Source organism: Stenella coeruleoalba (assembly GCF_951394435.1).
Source record: "Stenella coeruleoalba genome assembly, chromosome: 2".
Lineage (NCBI taxonomy): Eukaryota > Metazoa > Chordata > Mammalia > Artiodactyla > Delphinidae > Stenella > Stenella coeruleoalba.
The window spans coordinates 29109721-29130122 of NC_137147.1; the positions used below are offsets into that span (position 1 = coordinate 29109721).

Below are 20402 nucleotides of genomic sequence, written 5' to 3' on the forward strand. Positions count from 1 at the left end.
AAAATAGGTAAACAGCAAGGACCTACTGTATAGCACAGGGAACTATACTCAATATCTTATAATAACCTATAATGGAAAAGAATCTGAAAAAGTATATGTATATATGTATGTATAACTGAATCACTTTGCTGTATGCTTGAAATTAACACAACATTGTAAATCAAGTATACTTCAATTTAAAAAAAAAGAAATACCACATTGAAAAGGACATTTGTCCCCTCTCCTGTTTAAATTGCTTTCCATGGGTTAGGGAGACCTGGCCATTGATTTTCTTCTAGAGAACAGAGCAAGCCCTGTGAAGCTTTTGGCTAATTAACTTTTGGAGAAGTGCAGCTTGAATTTATCAGAGGATGAAGTCTCTTTTCTCCTCACATATCTTAAAAAAGGCTTTAAACTTTTGTTTCCAAATCGCTGCCAATGCCTGGCCTGTTTAAAAGTGACTTCCCTGGAGGCGATGGCAGAGGGTGACGGCTGTCACGTTTTTGTAGCTTCAGTCTTTAATACGGTTGTTCCAGTCCTCAGAAAATCTCTCCTGTTTACATGAGGGAGGTATCATTCACACAAAGATTACATTTAAAAATACACATTTCCCCGCAGCATGCCTGTTACTAATAACATTGCATGTTATGAAAGTGGAAAGTATTTAAGATGAAATTAATTTTCACCCAGTGAGCCACTTTGTTTGACTTTTTCGTTCCATTCAGTATGGGGCATGGACTTGGCCAAATGCACTTCTCATTTTCAGCAAGTTCACTTTCTTGTTTCTCTTTTTGGGATTGAAGCTGTTGGAAGCGAGTTCCAGGCATATCGAGAAAAGTCTGATTTGAGATCCTATTGTAGATTTCTTTTGTACTGGCTTCCAGAAGTTTGTTTTGAAAATGGAAACCCTCTTCTCTCCAGTTGAGTTTTTTTTTCTTTATTTTTTATTCTTTTGAAGGCATCTTTATTTTATTTATTTATTTTTTTAACGTCTTTATTGGAGTATAATTGGTTTACAATGGTGTGTTAGTTTCTGCTTTATAACGAAGTGAATCAGTTATACATATACATATGTCCCCATATCTCTTCCTTCTTGCGTCTCCCTCCCTCCCACCCTCCCTATCCCACCCCTCTAGGTGGTCACAAAGCACCGAGCTGATCTCCCTGTGCTATGTGGCTGCTTCCCACTAGCTATCCAGTTGATGAGTTTTAGTGTACAATTTTCTTCCTTCCTTCCTCTCCCTCCCTCCTTCCCTCCCTCCCTCCCTCCTTCCCTCCCTCCCTCCCTCCCTTCCTTCCTTCCTTCCCCTCCCTCCGTCCCTCCCTCCTTTCCTTCCATGGTTTCTCTTTAAGCAGAAGTTTTGGAATTGGAATAGTTAACATCTTTCTTGGCAGTCTGTCAAAATATCCTGGGAAACCAGATAACGGCTTCTCACATCAGACGCTTCTCTGTCGTGTGTTCTTGTCAGTTCTCGTCCATGTGATGTGACTGGTCTCTGTTATGTGGAGGGAAGCTGGAGCCCCCAGGACACCCTGGACAGGCTGTGTGTCACCTTGCCTGGGCTGAGCTGCCCTCGACAGTTCTGTTACACTGAGCTGCATCGCCTTAGCAGAAGGAGGTATTTAAACTAGTGGGACACAGATGCGAACGCTTTGCAGGAAATGGTTCTTTATTTTTGATCAATCTCATGATCCTTGTTACTAACTTTGATTACATCAGCTTTTGTGCAGTTCCATTTTATAGCATTTTGATGGGCTTTCATTCCCCCTCCCCAATTCATTTCCAGCTGTGTGACTATTATAATTTGATTACAGTTAGGTTTTGCAACTGCTAGACACTTTCTGAGCTGTTATGCCGTCCTTGCGAGAGGGAAGATGCCCAGAGGTAAAAAAGGAGCAAAGGGCTTTTTTTTAGGAGGCACGTCCACAAGTAGTTTCCAAAAGATGCCTCAGAAGCTTCAATGATTGTATCCTCCCAGAATAAGGAATTTGCTTTAAAATTTTTGGTAGTCTGACCCATTGACTTTTAAAAAAGGGTAAGAAGACAAATACTGTATGATAACACTTATATGTGTAATCTAAAAAATACAACAAACTAGTGAATATAACAAAAAAGAAGCAGACTCACAGATAAAGAGAACAAACTAGTGGTTAACAGTGGGGAGAGGGAAGGGGGAGGGGCAAGATAGGGGTAGGGTATTAAGAGGTACAAACTATTACATATAAAATAAGCTACAAGGGTATACTGTACAATACAGGGAATATAGCCAATATTTTATGATAACTATAAATGGAATATAACCTTTAAAAATTGTGACTCACTATATATTGTACACCTGTAGCTTACAAAATATTGTACATCAACTACACTTCAATAAAAAAGTGAAAAAGAGTACAGAAGAATCCATTTAAATTTTTCTTTCTTTACTGCTCTAAATATTTTGGTTAAGAAATATATTATTTTAAACTTAGACCCCTCCCCCCCACCCCCCCCATTTTGGCATTCTTGGATCTACATAGACCAAAAAACAGCGACATTCATAATGTCCCTTCAAAATGAGCTGCTTGAGTCTCCCTTTTGGCTCTGTAATCCCTGAGGCTCCTCCTCTTCCTGCCTTTTCCTCACTCTCCTCACTAAGAATCTCTGCTTTACCTGGTAGACATCATGTGATTACATCTGTAATTCCTTGGGCCATTATTTTTTTTCAATTTATTTTATTTATTTTTGGCTGCATTGAGTCTTTGTTGCCGCGCGGGCTTTCTCTAGTTGCAGCGAGCGGGGTCTACGCTTCGTTGCAGTGCACGGGCTTCTCACTGCAGTGGCTTCTCTTGTTGCCGAGCGCGGGCTTCAGTAGTTGCGGCATGTGGGCTCAGTAGTTGTGGCTCGCGGACTCTAGAGCGCAGGCTCAGTAGTTGTGGCACACGGGCTTAGTTGCTCTGCGGCATGTGGGATCTTCCCGGACCAGGGCTCAAACCCGTGTCCCCTGCATTGGCAGGCGGATTCTTAACCACTGCGCCACCAGGGAAGGCCCCTTGGGTCATTATTAACCTCTGCCATATGCCTATCTTTTACTTGTTAGGTATTTGATCTCATTGATTATGTTTTAAGATTGATCAATTATAGAATGTTGTATTTTTGGTTTTTGAAAAGGACATTGTCTTAAAATTAGTAGCATCACCACATGTCCAAGGATACCAAAGATTCAGACACTAAAATTTACTGTGCTTAATCAGATCACCACTCCAGCAAACCAGAAAGGTCTTTCTATTTGTGTATTAAACTCTGGGAATTGAATTATTTTGAGGTCAAAAATCAACTATTATTATTTCAAATGTTTCTTTTGTTTGTTTTCCATCAGAAAGTTATTTTTCTTTAAGTGTGTGGTTTTAAAAGATTGGTGCATGCCCTTCTTCACCTCCTTCCTCCATAATAGCTCTACTTTTACAGGATGTTTCCTCTGACCTTCTAGTCTTTTCTATGGCGTGTTTCTCTTCTATTGTAATGGAAATCTTTGTATCTGTGCTGGTGGTTTGGGTTCAATCTAGAGTGCCTTTGTTGGTTACCACTGAGAAAAAAGTGTGGCTCATGGGGGATTTTAAGGGGCAGGGGGCTCTAGAAGCCTGGTGTCCTAGTAGATCCCATGCAGGAGGTTGTTCTAGAGCTACCTCCATTCTGGAGTGGGACCTCATGCTTCCTAGAACAGGGACGTGTCACTTTTACTGGTGGTTTATTCCTGGGGTCCTCATTTCTTTGTTAAAGGGGTTTCTAAGTTTCCTGGTGGATGTAGTACAGGAAATAGAACCTATTGGAGACCTGACACTGAGTTGGATTCCGCTGCTTGGCAAAGCTCTTGGTACACATTGCCTTGGTCTTCATAACAGCAAAATCTTCCCTGGGAGGTGGGTGGGTGACTTCAGTTTCCTTCTGCGTGTGTTCTGGTTTTCCCTGACCTCATTCCTCCTCTCTCTGTCTCCCGGCAGGCTCGGGGACCAGTTCTACAAGGAGGCCATTGAGCACTGCCGGAGTTATAACTCGCGCCTTTGCGCAGAGCGCAGCGTGCGTCTCCCATTCCTGGACTCGCAGACCGGGGTGGCCCAGAACAACTGCTACATCTGGATGGAGAAGAGGCACCGAGGCCCAGGTGAGCCATGCCACCCCTGGGACTTGCACATGTTCAGGATCCCAGCCTGGATGCAGGCCGACTAGAGATTGTCTGGCAATCCCCGCAGCTTGGGTGTGCATGGGGGTGGCGCAAGCTGTACAGGGAGCCTAGGATGCTTTCAAGAAACTCAACTGCTTCTATAACTCCAAGGTGCTCCAAGGGTGCTCCAATGATGGTGTGGGATATTGAAGCCACATTGGCAGGGAGGGGCAGAGTGAAAGAAGTCAGGATGCTTAACCCAAAAAAGGGAAGACTGAGGCCATGACAGCCCTCTTCACCTTTATAGCTTAGTGGTTATAAGCTGGAAATCCGCAGTCAGATTTTGGTTTGAGGCTGAGCTTTGTCATCAAACCTATTGCCCTCAGGTTCCTCATCTGTAAAATGGGATAATAATTGTACCTACTTCAGGACTTTGTCAGGATTATGAAAATCTTCATAAAAAGCTCATAACCTGAATTTAGCACTTAGTAAGTATGTGCTCCAAAAATGTTGGCTGTTATTGTTGATATTATTATTATTACTATTACTGTGATACTAGTCTTCTAGGCTCCAGAGAACAGAAGAAAGACCAATAGGTGGAGATCAGGGAGGTAATTATAAGAATTCAGTTTTCTGGCTCTATAAGGGTATATTACAAAAATTTGTTTTTAATTTTTTAATTTTTGGCTGTGTTTTGGGTCTTTGTTGCTGTGCGCGGGCTCTCTCTATTTGCGGCAAGTCGGGGCTACTCTTAGTTGCGGTGCGCGGGCTTCTCATTGCAGTGGCCTCTCCTGCTGTGGATCAGGGGCTCCAGGTGCATGGGCTTTAGTAGTTGTGGCCCATACGCTCAGTAGTTGTGGTTCGTGGGCTCTAGAGTGCAGGCGCAGTTGTTGTGGCACACAGGTTTAGTTGCTCTGAGGCATGTGGGATCTTCCCAGACCAGGACTCAAACCCATGTCCCCTGCATTGGCAGGTGGATTCTTAACCACTGTGCCACCAGGGAAGCCCTAAAATTTTTATTATGAAAAGTTTCAAAGCCATACAAAAGTGGAGAGAATAGTAAAATGAATTTCTATGTACTTATCACACAGCCTTAACACCCAGTGATCAACTCATAGTCAATCATTTCATTTATGCTCACCTCCCACTTTCCTCCTTGAACCCTGGTTATTTTGAAGCAAATCAAGACAGCATATTATTTCATCTGTAAATTTTTCAGTGTGTATCTCTAAATGCTAAGAACATAAATAAACATACCAACCATAGCTATCAAAGCTCAAAGTTAAAAACAAGACATTAATAGCATCAAATATTTGTTCAACATTTATTTCCCCCTATAGTTGAAATCAGGATCCAAATAGGACTCCTGCATTACAATTGGCTGATGTGTCTCTTAAGTCTCTTTAAATCTGTAGGTTTCTTTCTCTCTCTCTCTTTTTCTCTCGTTATTTGTGGAAGAAACTGGGTTGTTTGCACTGTAGGGTTTCCCAGAGTCTGGGTTTTCTCACTGCATCCCCATGGTGTTATTCCTGTGAATTGGTAAGAGCAGATTCACGTTCAATTTTTGGGGCTGGAACAGTTCCTAAGTGGTGATGTGTACGTTCATCAGGAGGTTCATGGGGTCTAGATATCACTCTTTTACTGATGTTAGCAGCCCTTGATGAAAATTGCCTAGATCCTTTATTCTATACAGGGTTGCAGAATGGTGCATTCAATTTGAGGATATCATTATTTCTTCATTTATTAGCTCTACGGCATTTATAAAGAGAAATATCTCCTCAGTAAAGTTTTAGTTATTGTGTGGTATAGTTCACATATGAAAGGATGGATAAATGATTTTTTCCCCTTTATTTATCAGTTTTCAAAATAATGAGTTGGTTCCCTAGTATTCTCCAAAGGTGATCAATAAAGTTATTTTTATTATCTTGAGTACCATCATGAATTCACAGATTTATACATTTTGGCTACATTTTAATCCATTGCAAGTATTATTCTTGATGCTTAAATTGTCCCATCTTTGGACAGTAGGGGTTTTGTCCGGTGCTAGTGTTTTGAAACTGCCTAGTAGTTTCTCTAGCATCCTTGATATCCTAATATTGGGACAAATGTTTCAGGCTCATCTTGTACATGTCCTGGCCCAGACCTAGAATCAGCTATTTCTCTAAGAAACCCTGTTTCCTCTTTTTTTTTTTTTTTTTTTTGTGATACGCGGGCCTCTCACTGTTGTGGCCTCTCCCGTTGCGGAGCACAGGCTCTGGATGCGCAGGCTCAGCGGCCATGGCTCACGGGCCCAGCCGCTCCGCGGCATGTGGGATCCTCCCAGACCAGGGCACGAACCCGTGTCCCCTGCATCGGCAGGCGGACTCTCAACCACTGCGCCACCAGGGAAAACCCCTATTTCCTCTTTGTAGGAATATTATTTAGAGAGCACAGTCTGGTGGTGCTCATTGCTTCTGGGTTGGTTGTTGATTCTAGGACTTTGCAGTGAGCAGAACTAAGAAATATGATTTCTTGTTTCATTATTTCTCTTTTTAAGGGAAAATACATTATGAAATTTACTGGTATTTCCCATTCAATTCAGTTTTCGACAGTTTAACTATCTTAATTCTCTATCTCCTTTCTCCCACACCAAAAAAGGATACTGGCTCTTAATGAGGCCAGCATAATTACTTATCTGTTTTATTCTGTGATAAACACACAGCAATATCAGAATAAAATGAGACTACCATCAGTAAGGTTACTTAAATGGTTTAAGTTTTTATTTCTTTCTTTGCAATTGTTTTTTTGTCCTTAGCGTATTTCCTATTAAGGATGTAGAGTCAAATTACTGTGTTTAAGGTCACTTAAAATAATTCCTCTGTGTGGTTGTACTACTAACTCAATACACAGTTGGATTTATTTGTTTCATTTTTGCTTTCACTTATTAGGTATTGCTGGGGGTTTTTTTTTGTATTTTATGTAATTACATTTTTAAATTAACTTTTTATTTTGAAATAATTATAGATCCACAGGAAGTTGTAAATATAGTACAGAGAGATCGCCTGTACCCTTCATGCAATTTCCCCCAATGGATATATCTTGTGTAACTATAGTGTAATATCAAAACCAGAAAATTGACATGGATGAAATGTGTGTGCATAGCTCTATGCCATGTTATCACATGTATAGATTTGTGGAACCACCACCACAATCAAGATACAAAACTATTCCATCACCACAAAGATCTCCCTCATCCTACCCCTTTATAGTCACACCCACCTCTTCCTCTCTTCATTTAAATCCTTTATCCTCTCGCATTTATAACAACAGTATCTTAAATATTTCCTCTACATACATTGGAAACCACATCAGACAGATGTCTAATTCTTGCTTCAATTGTCAAATATAATTTAGAAAACTTAAGTGTCTGTTGTATTTACTCATATTTTTACTCTTTTGCTGTTGTTTCTTCCTTTCTGATGTTCCAAGATGCCTGCTTTTATAATTCCTTTCTGATTAAGTACTTTCTTTAGCCATTCTTTTTAAGTAGGTCTGATAGTAACAATTCTTAGTTTTCCTTCTTCTGAGAATGTCTTGATTTTTCCCCTCATTCCTTTTTTTTTTGGCCACACTGCACAGTATGCAGGATCTTATTTCCCTGACCAGGAATTGAACCTGTGCCCCCTGCAGTGGAAGCGCAGAGTCCTAACCTGGGCCTAACCTGGACCACCAGGGAATTCCGCCCCTCATTCCTGAAAGATATTCTTATTTTATTTTATTTTATTTTATTAATTTATTTTTTTATTGGGGTATAGTTGTTTTACAATGTTGTGTTAGTTTCTACTGTACAGAGAAGTGAAGCAGGGTTCTCTGTGCTATACAGCAGGTTCTCATTTCAAGAGTTGATCTATTTTATATATATTAGTTTATATATGTTAATTCCAATCTCCCAATTCATCCCACCCCACCTTTCCCCCCTTGGTGCCCATACATTTTTTCTCTACATCTATGTCTGTATTTCTGCCTTGCAAACTGGTTCATCTGTACCATTTTTCTAGATTCCACAAATATGCGTTAATATACGATATTTGTTTCTCTCTTTCTGACTGACTTCACTCTATATGTCAGTCTCTAGGTCTACCCACATCTCTACAAATGACCCAATTTAGTTCCTTTTTATGGCTGAGTAATATTCCATTGTATATACGTGCCCCATCTGAAGGATATTTTTTTTGTTGGATATAAAATTCTGGGATGACCGTCCTTTTATTTTAACACTTGAAAAATGTCTTGCCACTGCCTTTTGGCCTCAGTAGTTTGTGATGAGAAATCTCCTGTCATTCAGATTGTTTTCTCTTATAAGTGAGGTATCATTTTTCTCTCACTGCTTTTGAGATTTTTTTGTTATTAGTTTTCAGAAATTTGATTTTGATGTCTTGGTATAGATTTCTTTGAGTTTATCCTTGTCAGAATTCACTCAGCTTCTTGAATCTTATGTTTTTTGCCAAATTTGGAAAATTTTCAGCCGTTATTTCTTTGAATATATTTTCAGCCTCACTTTCTTTCCCTTCTCCTTCTGGGACTCCACTGGGAAAGAAAATTCTGGAACTCCAAAATGTTAGATCTTTTGTTATAGTCCCATAAGTCCCCCAGGCTCCCTTCTTTTCTCCTCCTCCTCCTCCTTCTTCTTTTTTCCAATCTATTTTCTCTCAGTTGCTCAGATTGGAGGATTTCTATTATACACTCTCCAGATTCATTACTTCTTTCATCTATCCTCTACATTCTGCTGTTGAGCCCATTCATTGTGGGTTAGTTTGGTTTTTGGCATTAGTTCTTCTTTATATCTTCTATTTCTTTGTGGGACTTTATATTTTTTCATTTGTTTCAAGTGTTGATGATTGTTTGTTTGAAACATTTTTATGATGGCTACTTTAAAATCCTTGTCAGATAATTCTAACATTTGTGTCATTTCAGTGTTGGTACCTGTTGTATTTTCTCATTCAAGTTGAGATTTTCCTGGTTCTTCATATGACTGATTTTGATTGAATCCTGGACATTTTGGCTATAATGTTATGAGACTCTAGATGTTATCTAAATCTTCTATTTTCACAGACCTCCTCTGACACTGTGCTGACAGGGGAAGAGAGGTGCCCCTTGTTACTGTCGGATGAATGTGGAAGTCCATGTTCCCCACTCGGTCTCTGTTGCCACCCTGGTGGGGGAGGAGTACCTTATTATTGCTGGGTGGGGGTGGGAATTCAGATTCCCCACTAAGCCTTCACCAATACCACCCTAGTTTGGAGGAGGAAGAGTGCCTCATTACTCTTCCTTGTGCGGGCTCCACTGACACGACGGGGGGTCAGTTTGTCACTTGACCTTCTCTGAAACTAACCCAGCAAGGGTATGCCCTGCTAGGCTGCCCCTTTCCTGGTCCTTTAGCTAGAGAGAGCAGGATTTCCTTTCTTTCTTTCTTTTTTTCAATTTATTTATTTATTTTTGGGTGTGTTGGGTCTTTGTTGCTGCACATGGGCTTTCTCTAGTTGCAGTGAGCAGGGGCTACTCTTTGTTGTGGTGCACAGGCTTCTCATTGCAGTGGCTTCTCTTGTTGCAGAGCATAGGCTCTAGGGCTCTTGGGCTTCAGTAGTTGTGGCACACAGGGTTAGTTGCTCCATGGCATGTGGGATCTTCCTGGACTAGGGCTCAAACCCGTGTCTCCTGCATTGGCAGATGGATTCTTAACCACTGTACCACCAGGGAAGCCCTGAGAGCAGGATTTTCTTGGGGCTTTTTTTGTCTACATTTGTAGGTGTTTCTGGATTATCAGCTTTTCCAGAACTCAGTCTGGGATATATAAAGCAAAAGGAATGCCCAGGGAACTCACCACCCTGTTGTTTCTTGGGTCTGAAAGTCTCTAGCTGGTCAGCCTCTTTACCTTTCAGTATCTTATTTTTGTTGTGTAAACAAAGTCTAAGAGTTTTAGTTGTACTTAGTGGGAGGAATATGGAAGAGTATATCTACTCTATCTTTCCAGAAGCAGAAGTCCCTGGGTTGCTTTTTCATTAAAATGTTAACAGCTTGGGCTTCCCTGGTGGCGCAGTGGTTGAGAGTCCGCCTGCCGATGCAGGGGACACGGGTTCATGCCCTGGTCCGGGAAGATCCCACATGCCGTGGAGCGGCTAGGCCTGTGAGCCATGGCCTCTGAGCCTGTGTGTCTGGAACCTGTGCTCTGCAACGGGAGAGACCACAGCAGTGAGAGGCCTGCGTACAGCAAAAAAAAAAAAAAAAAAAAAAAAAAAGTTAACATCTTTATTGAAGTATAACTGACATACAGTACTCTGCACATATTTAACATGTACAATTTGATAAGTTTTGACATCTGTATACCTGTGAAACTATCATCACAATCAATATAATGAATATATCCATGACTCCCAAAAGTTTCCTTGTGTCTCTTGTAATTCCTCCTTCCTGTTCTTCCTCCTACCTCTACCTTATATGTCTCCCAATCCCCAGGCATGCTTTCTATACTGGAATCATATAATATCTACTTCGTTTTTTGGTGGCTGGTGGCTGGGGTCTTGACTTCTTTCACTCAGAGTAATTATTTTGAGATCATCCATGTTCTAGCATGTATCAATGATTCATTTTTTTTTATGCTGAGTAGTATTCCATTGTACGGCTATATCACAGTTTATTCATTCATCTGTTGATGGACGTTTGGATTTGTTTCCAGTTTTTGGCTATTTTAAATAAAGCTGCTATGAACATTTGTGTATAAGTCTTCATATGGACTTATAATTTCATTTCTCCTTGGTAAAGTACCTAGGAGTATAACGGCTATATCATAAGGAAGGTATATATTTAACATTTTAGAAACTGTCAGGCTGTTTTTCAAAGTGGTTGTACCATTTTATATCCATTCCAGCAATGTATGAGAGTTCCAGTTCCTCTATATTCTCACTAACATTTGGTATGGTCAACTTTTTAAAGTTTTAGCCATTCCTGTTGTTATATAGTGGTATCTCATTGTGGTTTTACTTTGCATTTCCCTAATTAATGATGTTGGGCATATTTACATGTGCTTATTTACTATCCATGTATATCCTTTGGTAAAATATTCAAATCTTTGGACCATTTTAAAATTGGGTTGTTTGCTGGTTTTCTTGTTAATGAAAATAGATACAAGACCTCTCCAAATTTCTCCTTCTTTTTTGAAGTTATTTCAGCTATTCTAGGTTCTTCGAACTTCCATAAGAATTTTATAATCAATTTGTAAATTTCTACAAAAAGTCTGCTGGGATTTTGGTTGACATTGTGTGGAGGTTTTTTTTTGATTTTTTAAAAAAATATTTATTTATTTATTTATTTTTGGCTGCACTGGGTCTTCGTTGTTGCGCACAGGCTTTCTCTAGTTGTGGGAATGGGGGCTACTCTTCACTGTGGTGCGCAGGCCTCCCATCACAGTGGCTTCTCTTGTTGCGGAGCACGGGCTCTAGGCACGCTGGCCTGAGTAGCTGTGGCACTCAGGCTCGGTATTTGTGGCTCACAGGCTGTAGAGTGCAGGCTCAGCAGCTGTGGCGCACGGGTCCAGCTTCTCCGCGGCATGTGGGATCCTCCCGGACCAGGGCTCAAACCCATGTCCCCTGCATTGGCAGGCGGACTCCCAACCACTGCACCACCAGGGAAGCCCTTGTGTGGAGTTTATAGATCAACTTGGGGAAAACTGACAGTTCTCAATATTGAGTCATCCAACCCATGGATATTATATATCTTCCCATTTATTATTATCCCTTTTAATTTTTCTCATCAATAATTTTTAGTTTTCAATGTACAGTTCTTTCACATTTTTGTCAGATTTATCTCTAAGTGCTTAATATTTCTGATAATATTGTAAATGGATTAAAAAAATTAAATTTCTGAGTTTTCTTTGCTAGTATACAGAAATACGATTATTTTTTGTGTATTTACTTGAATCCTACAATCTTGCTGTACTCATTTATTAGTTCTAGAAGCTTTCTATAGATTCCACAGCATTTTCTACATAGTTGATTATTTTAGTGAATAAAGAAAACTTTTCAATATCTATGTGTTTTATTTATTTTACTTCTCTGTTGCACTGGCTGGAATGTCCAGTACAATATTAAGTAAACATGGAAAGAGTGGACATCCTTATGTTGTTCCTGATCTTAAGGTGAAAGCATTCATTCTTTCATTATTAAGTATGATGTTAGGTGTAGGTTTTTTTTGTTTTTTATTTATTGCCATACTGCATGGCATGCAGGATCTTAGTTCCCCAACCAGGGATCAAACCCCTGCCCCCTGCAGTGGAAGTGCGGAGTCTTAACCAGTGGACTGCCAGGGAAGTCCCAGCTGTAGGTTTTTTGTAGTTGCTCTTTATCAGATTGAGGATGCTCCTATTTCTAGTTTGACAGTTTTAAATCAGGATTGGATGTTGGTTTTTGTCAGCTGATTTTGCTGAGTCTATTGAGATGATTATGTGGTTTTGCTTTTGTAGTTTGTTAATATGATGAGTTACATTGATTGTTTTTTTTTAAAATTTATTTATTTTATTTATTTTTATTTTTGGCTGTGTTGGGTCATCATTGCTGCATGCGGGCTTTCTCTAGTTGTGGCAAGTGGGGACTACTCTTTGTTGTGGTGCGCAGGCTTCTCATTGAGGTGGCTTCTTGTTGCGGAGCACGGGCTCTAGGTGGGCGGGCTTCAGTAGTTGACGGCATGCAAGCTCAGTTGTTGTGGCTCACGGGCTCTAGAGTGCAGGCTCAGTAGTTGTTGCGCATGGGCTTAGTTGCTCCGTGGCATGTGGGATCTTCCCGGACCAGGGCTCAAACCCATGTCTCCGGCATTGGCAGGTGGATTCTTAACCACTGCACCAACAGGGAAGCCCATATTGCTATGTTTTTAAGTGTTCTAATATTTTCTTCTCCAGTGTCTAATCTGACATTAATTCCATCCAGTATGTTTTTAATCTCACACGTTGTAGTTTTCATTTTTAGAAGTCAAATTGGAGTCTTTTAAAACAAACTGTTTTTAACTTTTAAACATATGGAATACAAATAATAACTTTTAGTATTCTTGCTGCTAATTCTAACATCAGTGTCAATTCTGGCTTGGTTTCAATTGATTTTTTTCCCCCTCTCATTGTAGGTCATATTTTCTAGCTTCTTTACATGCCTTGTAATTTTTGATTGGATGTCCAACTTTGTGAATTTTACCTTGCTGGGTACGGTATATATTTTTTATTCCTGTAAATATTCTGGAACTTTGTTTTGGTTCACTGTCAAGTGACTTGGAAACAATTTGATCTTTTCTTATCTTGCTTTTAAGATTTGTTAGGTGGAACTGGAGCAGTGCTTAGCCTAGGGCTAATTATTCCTCATTAGTGAGGCAAGACCATTCTGTGTACCCTACCCAGTACTCCATGAATCATGAGACTTTCCCAGCATGCTTGTGGGAACAGACTATTCTCAGCCCCTTGTGCAAACCAGGCACACCTCTGTTCTTACAGGTGGTCCTTTCCTCTGCATTGAGTAGATTCCTTACAAGCATGCTCTCATCAGTACTGAGCTGAATACTTGAAGGGGACCCTTTGTGTATCTCCACAGTTCCTTCTCTGTGCCGCTTTCTTCTTTTTACTATTCTTTTCCTTGAATTCTAGTTACCTTGGTCTTCCCAGACTCTCAGCTCTTTCTCTTCAGTTCAGACTCAGGAAGTTGGCTGGGTTCTACCCATGTTCCTCCTCCTTGTGCTGCACTCTGGAAACTCTCTCAAGGAAGTAAGCCCAGGCAGTCATAGGACTCATCTTGTTCATTTCCAGTATCTCAGGGATCATGGTCCTTCATTGCCTGATGGCCAGTGTCTTGAAAACTCTTGTTTCATTTTTTTCTCTGTCTTGGCTTCAGGTGGGAAGGTAAATCTGGTCCTTGGTAAACCATTTTAGCTAGAAGCAGATGTTTGTTTTTATATTTTAATTTAATTTAATAATATAAAATATTTACATGGTTCTAAAGTCAAATCTACAAAGCATGGTATATTCAGAGAGAGCCTAGCTCTATTCTACCTCTGTTCTTTTACCCTATTCCTTTCTTCTTTCTAAAGGCAACTTTCTCTTCTTCTTGTTACTATTATTCTGTTTTTATTTTCCCTGTAACTTCTTTAAAAAATTAATTTTTGGTTTATCTTTCCATTAAAAAACTCTATGCAAGCACACAACATATATGTATGTATATATATATGTGTATATCCCCATTTGTTAAAGAAATGATAGCTAGGCTACGCTTATGAGCTGTATGACCCTGCACCAGTTACTTAATCACTGCTTTCCTCACTATCCTCATCCTTTAAATGTCTCGTAGGCTTTTTGTCACAATGAGATAGCATTGAGTATAAGGTGCTAGCCTAGAGCAGAGTAAGAGCTCAGTAAATGTTAGCTACTGTTACTCTGTCAGCTTTTGAGTGTGATGGGACCAGTGAGGGTCTTGGGAACCTCTGGACCAGAAGAAGCAGGCAGCATTATGGATTTGAGGTCTACCTTGCCTGGGCAGTCCTGGCACAGGGGACACTGAAATTGAATCTTAGAGAGAAGCTTACAGGGAAGAATGGGAGGGGAGGCAGGAAAGGGATGGTCGGGGAGCCAGACAGAGAGCCACGCCGAGTGCTGTCACGTGGTGCCAAGTGCCCAGGACTCCAGACTTTCAGGGAAGAGAAGAGGCACTGTGGCCTGGGGTGGTTCAGGAATGCTCCACTGAAGAGGCGGTCCATGAGATCAGGGCAGCTCTTATATAAGCCAGGAGAAGAGAGGATGACAGAGCACTAGGAAATGACATGGCTATAAGTGCTTGGGAAATACATCTTCCCCACTCCTGAAGCCCTACCCGGGGCTTATCACTCATCCCTCCAACTCTGCAGTTGGTCCAAATTGGCATCCTCAGCCACAAACATTAATGGAGCACCTATTATGTGCTGGGCCCTGGGGAAATAAATATGAGTAAGATTTGATCTTGTTCGAAGTTCCTTATGTGGGAGTTTTTCAAACTACAGTTGTCTTGGTGAATCTCTATTATTCTGGTTCGGTAGGATTGGACTGGAACCAAGCTGCCATCTGCCCTTTTCGATAACTACTTCTGTAATTCTGATGCCCAGTCTTGGTGAAGAATCCCAGGCTCACGAGCAGGTGTAGTCACTGCCTCTTTCTTCCAACTCCCATTGCCCTCCATTTCTCCGTCCTCTCCGTAGGCTCTCCTTCAAACCCAAGCAGGTGGATGGGGTGGGTGGCTGGGATGCAGATGACACCTATTCACTCTTGGGACCGAGGGTGGACAAATTGGCATAAGTATATAACAGGAAGGTAGATTTTGATTCAAAATAAGGGCAAGGTGAGGCTCTTTATCACAGTAAGAGTTGGCCAACAGTCTGTCCTGTGAAGTAATGAGCTTTCTGTTGTGGGGAGCCTCGGGCCACCTCCCTGGGCTGCTGCAGGCAAAGCCCTTCTCTGGGTGGGCTTGAATGCCACCACTCAGCTCTGGTCCGGGGAAGAGGAAGCCATTCTGTTTCTTCTTTTCACATCTGTTCCCATCCCATTTCATCTTCTGAATTCTTAATGGCTCATGCTGTGTCTGTCAGAGATGCTCATACACTCAGGACCCACCTGCTGAACGTAGGCCACGCATATAACAAGTGATTTGCCTGGAGTCTGCCGACTGCACAGGCACCGAGCTCATCCTGCTGAATTTTCCTCTGAAGCCAGTTCTCCCACATCCAGTGTATGAGTTCCCATGTGGATGTGCGTGTGTGCATGTGCGTCCGTCATGCTTGTGCTTGCACCTAAGTGTACCTGGAGTTGCAGATCAAAGTGATAGCAAAGCAGTTTGCTCAGTGGGGTGTGTGAATGGAGGAGTTGCTGTGGCCTTGGTTAAGGGGAGGATTGGTACCCCCTCTTGTCTACCGCCTCCCCCTTCCCCTCTTCCATATCCCCCCCTAGCCCCAGGCTCCCTCCTCCAGGTTAATTTCCCGGGCCCAGCTGTGCCTCTATCCTCCCCCTCCCCCCTCCTCTTCCTCCCTCCTCGTCCACCACACACATGGGCTTGAGTTATGTGCCTCCTGTTCTAATGAGATAAACAATATAACTCTCACGGGGCTCTGCTCATCCCTCTATAAGTGGAACTCCAGGGCTGAACGTGTTGGCCCTGTAAAGGCACCCTGGTGCCTGCCAGCCCAGGGAGGAGGGCAAGGAAGGGGGCGGGAGCCCTGAGAGAGTTCTTGGGGCCATTTGCTTGTTGATACGAGTTGAAGCAGACATCAAAGGGAGGCCTGTTTCCACCCTTGTGGCTAAAGGAGCAAAGAGCAGCCTTGTCATGTCACGTGGGCAGAGAGTCCAGGCTCGTCTAAGTCAGCTAATTCATGATAATTAATAACTGACATTTGTACAATGCTTCATGGTTATAAAGAGCTTCTTCTTGAATATGAGCTAATCCCCACGACAGTCCTTGTAAGGTAGGTATTATTACCGCCCTTATCTTACAGGCAAAGAGACAGGCTCAGATAGGTGTGGTGAGATTTCCAAGGTAGCAGGGAATGGGGGTATGAGGACTCGCCCTTGTCCTCTGCACTGTGGAGCTTCTCCAATCTACTAGAGAAAGTTAAAGAATGAAATAAAGACAATCCCTTCTTCTGGACATTCAAACTACTTACTAAAATGGACTCTCCTGGGAGAGTGGACCTGCAGCTACAAGCTGAGTGGCCCCAGGCAGCTGACCAACAAGTGTGGTGACCGCAGTCTCAGGGAGGGTGGAGGACTTGGACGAGCACTGACAGTTTTGACCTCTTGTCACTTAGACCTTTTGCGTATGCTGGTCTGGACCAGTTCCTTCTCACTAACCTGCTTTTGGTCAGGCTGGAAATACCATGAAGCAGCGCGTGGGGCAAGAAAGAGCCTAAGGCACAGAGGCTCCCGTCTTGGCATGGGTGGGGTGGGTTCTGTGCTCCGTTCAAGGGGTCCTTCCTGGACGGTTTGGATGTGGATGGAGGAGTCTCCTGGAGCCAGGAACAGCAGGGGCTAAGGGTCATTCACTTCCCACGTTTCTGAGGCTGGTTCAGTTCTGGTTGAATTTATTTGATAAGTATTTCTTGATATGCCCGCCAGGCACTGTGCTAAGCACTGGGGATACTTGAGGTGGACATGGTTCCTGCCACCCTGGATCCTATAAAACCAGTGGAGAGGACAGTCTAGGAAGCAGGCAGTTAATGACAGTGGCTTGGGAAAAATACAGGGAACCTTGGGAATCTACTGGAAAAACCATTAGACTAGTCTTGGTACATCAGAGAGGACATCCAGGCAGTAACTAGATGATGCTTAGACATCCAGAGGTTCTTTGTCAGCTATTGTAACAAGCTATAGAGTTCTTAAAAAGAAAAGAGTTGCTCAATTCCCCCACCCACCTACGTTTGGATTGGGTAGCTCTGGCATGGATTTGGGGCACTGGTGTTAATAAGAAGTTCTCCAGGTGATTTTGGCTTCAGCCTGGATTAAGAATTGCTAATCCAAGATAAGTGGGATTATGGGACCAGTTCTGGGATATGGAGCAGCAGGCCAGCCCTTGTACTTGGCCTTCTCTGGGATCCTGGGGAACACCAGCCCCAGAAGTGGCCAAAACATCTGGAAGGGACTCTGACTCAATGTACCCATTCAGGAATTATGGGGTGAGAGGTGACATAGCCCTGGAGTGAAACACACCAGAAACATCAAACTATTCCCAGTGATGCCTTCCCTCAAACAGAGGTCAAAAGTGGACCTCATATGGGAGCGAGACCAAGCTTATTTTTTGGATTCATTGTGTCTTCTATGAATCGGTCACAAGTCTGGTCCTCAGAGCTCAAGGCACTCAGAGCTTCAGGATCCTCCTACTGTGCAGAAGACCTTACAGTTATCAACAAAGTCAAGTATTAGAAGGACTCTAGGACATGATGAGCCCTTAGCTCATAACGTCAGAGGTATCTCTGGAGCCTGTAGGCTCTATCACCCTTGATGGTTTCTAAGAATCACAGGGGGAAGGGTCAGAACCTCCAGCTTCTTCACAGCCTAGCAACCTGTGGGAGCAGCTGTGTGATTAAAAACGAAACTTAGCACATAGAAAGAATTGGAAAATTTTGTTTCCTTTAACTCTGGTCCTCTGCTTTGGACCCAAATCTATGCATGGGTAGAGATGACAAGTACAAATGAAAAATGAATGAATGGATGTGTAGCAATGAAACTTTTGTAGGTTTTTCTCTGAAAAATGCAAAAATGAAGCCGTTTTTTTCTCTTAACTTTTAAACCCCCCAAAATGGAAGACAGCAGATGGGAATAGGGTCCTGATGTTTTCTACTCATGGTCCTAGGTCTAGGAAGTGCCCCTCTCATAGGAGGCTGCCTGTCTCTAACAGCTGTCACATGCCATGTTTACTACAGAAGACTGAGTTGTGACTTCCATGAAAGTGAACTGGAACATATTCTTCCATTCACTCACTCACTCACTCACTCATTCATTCATTCATTCATTCTGCAAATGTTTAGTTTGATTCTTCTCTGTGTCAGCCACAGTTCTGGTTCTGGGGATTGTGACCTGAACAAGACAAAGTTCCTGTCCTCACCAGGCTTTCACTCTAGCAGGGGTGGGTCAGTGGGCTTGCTGGTTCATTTTGGGGTGCATTGAGCAGTCTTTTTAATCTGCTAACCGCCTAACCAGTCTTCAGCCCTCTTCCTCTCCCCTCAGCCTCCACCCGCTGCCCTTTTCTCTGGGAACAAACCAGGGTCTAGTGCAGGGAGTCCACATTCCTCCAAGGCCTCTGGCTGCCCGCGAGAGTGTTGTCTGTTGAGCAGGAAGGCTCCTCATGGGGCGCTCGGCATGACAGATGCTGCTGCTGTGGAGCTGTCGTGTCAAAAGCCAAATCTCAGTGGTGATTCTTGTTGGGAGACCATGTGACACATGAGGCCAGCCGCTGAACTCCTGCCCATTTTTTTTTTGTAACGCCCAGGCTGGTGGGCAGGGCTGTACAGGGCTGCTGGCTATGCAGGCTTACATTCTGATGGAGGTGGCACAGGGATCCCTTTGGCTTCAGCGAGCTGCCAGCAGCTATCAGTGGGTGGATGAAGCCCACTTCTTCAGTGGGTAGGAGATCTAGCGCCTTGATCCTGTTTCCTTGAAATGTTTCCCAATCCAGGCTGTCCGTAGGTAGACAGAATGACTTCTGCTGCTCCCCCTTGAAGGGAACCTGCTTGGCCTGGACAGAGGGGCAGTTGATGGGCAGTAGCTGGATATGCACTGCCTTGGAAACACTGTGATGAGGGTAAATCTGGAAAAGTCCTTCTTGTGGTTTGGAGGTCCCTCTGATTTTCTTCCTAGGCCAAGAGAGCAGAACTGATTTTGGTCACAGTGATGGCTCATTTTGGCCTGTGTCTACTGAGGCAGCATGGTAGAGCAGACAGAGCAAGGGTCCTGGGGTCAGATGACCTAGATTCTGCCTGGGCTCTACCATCTACCAGCTGTGTGACCTTGACAAGTCACTTCACGTCTCTGGGCTTCACTTTCCTCACTGTGAATGAGAAGGTTAGATCCAGCCTGGAGCCTTTAATCTTTACACTGTCTCTGTCCACAGGCCTCGCCCCGGGCCAGCTATACACGTACCCTGCCCGCTGCTGGCGTAAGAAGAGACGATTGCACCCACCTGAGGATCCGAAGCTGCGGCTGCTGGAAATAAAACCTGGTCAGTGCCCTGCGGAGCTTGGCTGGGCCAGCGATGGGAGAGGTCGGGGGTGCTGGGCTGGCTGAGGACAAGGTTGCTCTGCCGCTTTGTCCATAGAGCTGAGTTTTCCAGGAGAGTGAACGTGCCTACATGGCGCTCTCAGGAATAAACACATCCACGTGCCCCCAGCCTCACCAAGCTTCTCTCCCTCTAGGTGTTTCGGGCCTTCCCCTTCCTCTTGTCTTTCTCTTGCCACCCCAGGAGAGGAGAGCAAGCAGGCACAGTGTGGGAACAGGCCCAGGATGAATGACTTTCCCAACAGAGCTGAAGGAGCTGCAGCTCTTTTGGGCCAGGTGATACCTTCCCGTGGCTTCAAGTAAGGAAAACTTGTCCCAGGCTGTTTCAAAGGAGGACAGTGCACCATGTACCCTCTCCCACCCTTACTGGAAATGAGCTAATGGAGCATCTTACACGAGTGGGGCCAGTCACTAAAAATAGAACCCATCTTGGACATGGAAATGAGAGAGTTTGAGTTCAGAATTTGCCTCTAGGTGATGTTGATTCC

General features: G+C 43.1%; 1 protein-coding gene across 7 annotated transcripts in view; it reads left to right on the top strand.

Annotated features, from left to right (window-relative positions):
• The window catches only part of DPF3 (double PHD fingers 3), a 257874-nt gene that overhangs the window by 102935 nt on the left and 134537 nt on the right, over nucleotides 1-20402 (top strand). For all 7 annotated transcript variants that reach the window (XR_013827307.1, XR_013827308.1, XR_013827309.1 and 4 more), the window contains exons 2-3: nucleotides 3961-4121; nucleotides 19751-19858. Coding sequence is in view for 3 of the 7 variants with exons in the window: in XM_079914741.1 (XP_079770867.1) it covers nucleotides 3961-4121; nucleotides 19751-19858 (269 nt within the window). In the remaining 4 variants the exon portion in view is untranslated. The remainder of the gene's footprint in view (nucleotides 1-3960; nucleotides 4122-19750; nucleotides 19859-20402) is intronic.